The sequence below is a fragment of the Pelecanus crispus genome, chromosome W (genome assembly GCF_030463565.1).
Source record: "Pelecanus crispus isolate bPelCri1 chromosome W, bPelCri1.pri, whole genome shotgun sequence".
Lineage (NCBI taxonomy): Eukaryota > Metazoa > Chordata > Aves > Pelecaniformes > Pelecanidae > Pelecanus > Pelecanus crispus.
The window spans coordinates 246433-248640 of record NC_134675.1 but is presented as its reverse complement, the minus strand read 5'-3'; the positions used below and the strand labels follow the sequence as shown (position 1 = coordinate 248640).

Sequence of the window (2208 nt, the reverse complement as noted above, 5' to 3'; positions counted from 1 at the left end):
GAGGCGGGAGACCAAGATGGTGAAAGGTCTCAAGGGCAAGACTTATGAGGTGTGGCTGAGGTCACTTGGTTTGTTCAGCTTGGAGAAGAGAAGGCTGAGGGGTGACCCCATCGCAGTCTACAACTTCCTCAAGGGGGGCAGCAGAGGGGGAGGTGCTGATCTCCTCTCTCTGGTGACCAGTGATAGGACACGAGGAAATGGAATGAAGCTGCATCAGGGGAAGTTCAGATTGGACATTAGGAAAAGGTTCTTCACTGAGAGGGTGGTCAGTCACTGGAACAGGCTCCCCAGGGAAGTGGTCACAGCACCAAGCCTGTCAGAGTTCAAGGAGCGCCTGGACAACGCTCTTATTCATATGGTTTAGTGTTAGGTAGTCCTGTGAGGAGCAGGGAGTTGGACTTGATGATCCTTATGGGTCCCTTCCAACTCAAGATATTCTATGATTTGCGATACTCACCACTCCGATAGCCCAAGGCTACAGCTAAATGCATGGAATTATAGCCAGCATCTGTTTGAATAGTTGGATCAGCACCACTTTCTGTGTAAAATAGGAAAGGAAAACTTACATTTCTGACAATAAGAATTGGTAGTACATCATTGCTGATAATTCAGTTTGGACAATCTGCTTACCAAGAAGAATTTTTACACATTTCACATGGTTCCCATGCACTGCATGTAGTAGAGGTGTGCCTCCATTCTGCAAAAGCAGGGAAAAGCCTTAGACACTTAATGATTGAGCAGTCTGCAATTGTAATTCCTTAACACACCAGTATACTTCTATGTATCAGTAAGAGACTTCACAGGTTTTATAAAAATCAGGTTCTCAGTTCTGATTCTTCACAACTTCCATCTTTTTTTGTCTACTGTTTAGACTGTAAGCTCACCCTTCTAATAAGGGCTCAGTGTTACTCCCACTCTCTTTTTAACCAAGAAGTCAGAACTAGTAGGGCCAATTTCTCTTACACTGTCAAAGAGCATCCTATGCAAGTTTTGAAAATCTCAGATATTTCAGAAGTAGAACAATTTTCAAACCCAAGCCAGTGCTGTGCCCTGTTTCAAATTTCTGACCAAAGTGCACACTGATGTAGATTCAAGCTGGAGACTTACCCAGTCATACTCATTGACATCAACTCCACAGTCAAGCAGCATTTTGACAATATCTGTACTGCAAGCCAGTGAGAGGGCACTTTCACACCCTTTCCCCAAAATCTGAGGATCTGCACCCTGAAATAATAAAAAAAAAAAACCCCAAAACCAAATGAACCATGCTTTTTTAAAGTGAGGTTTCATACAGAACTTTAAAACTTTTAAACATATAGCAGCATTGACAAACTTAGGAAGGCAAAATGAACTAAAAAGTAAATCAAGACTTTTAAAATTAAGCGTGGTCTTTTCCTTACATTCTGGAGGAGAAATTCCACTGCTGCTATCTTGCCATGAGCTGCAGCCCACATCAGAGGACTAAATTCTTCTTCATCCTTATGATTGATTACATTTTCTGTTTAAAGAAAAATATACAATTTAGTAATCCCTTTCACTGATCCACTGTATGAGCTGGTAAAATGCATTGACATATCCACTGTGAATGGACTGATGTACCACTACCTAAAAGTCATTCTCATCTTAACTTTAAAACCAAAATTCTATCCCAGTGGTGGTGCAAATATCCTTGTCCAAGAAAAAAATTAAAGAAAAAATACAACTGGCCAAAGTAAAATTTAGGGGTTTGGTGTTGTGTGGGTTTGTTTTTTTTTAAGCTCTATAAATCAAGCTCTGTTTTTACTCAGAAATGTTACAAGTTGTCTGTAATCTGGGCTTTATCTTTGGAAAGAAGAGAAGGGTTGCTTGAAAAATAAAGAAATACGTTCTGTGTTATACTGTAGAAAGTGCTTTTTTCAATAGTGAGCCACACAATCTTGTAAAGAATTAGCTTGTAAACCAGTATAGATAGTATAACTCCATTCACCCCAAAGTTCATGTAATCAATATAGTGTTTTGTGGAAACAATTAAGGTTTACTTTTAGTGCAGCTGGAAGAAGGAAAAATAATTTTTTTTAACAAGTGGCTAATTGAAATAGTTAAGTTGGAATTAATTTTTTTATATCTAAATATTTTAAAAAATCCCATGCTTATCATAGCACCATAATAAGCATTTTTAACCATCACTGACATTTCAGGATTGATTTGCTTTCCATATACACAACTCAT

General features: G+C 38.7%; 1 protein-coding gene across 1 annotated transcript; it reads right to left on the bottom strand.

Moving 5' to 3' along the window:
- Window positions 1-437: 437 nt before the first annotated feature.
- LOC142596559 (ankyrin repeat family A protein 2-like) lies at window positions 438-1978 on the bottom strand. Its single transcript, XM_075725743.1, has 5 exons — window positions 1879-1978; window positions 1401-1498; window positions 1108-1224; window positions 631-697; window positions 438-538 (listed from the first exon to the last, which is right to left on the bottom strand). Exons 1-5 carry the CDS (start codon window positions 1976-1978, stop codon window positions 438-440), a joined length of 483 nt encoding a protein of 160 aa, XP_075581858.1.
- Window positions 1979-2208: the final 230 nt, after the last annotated feature.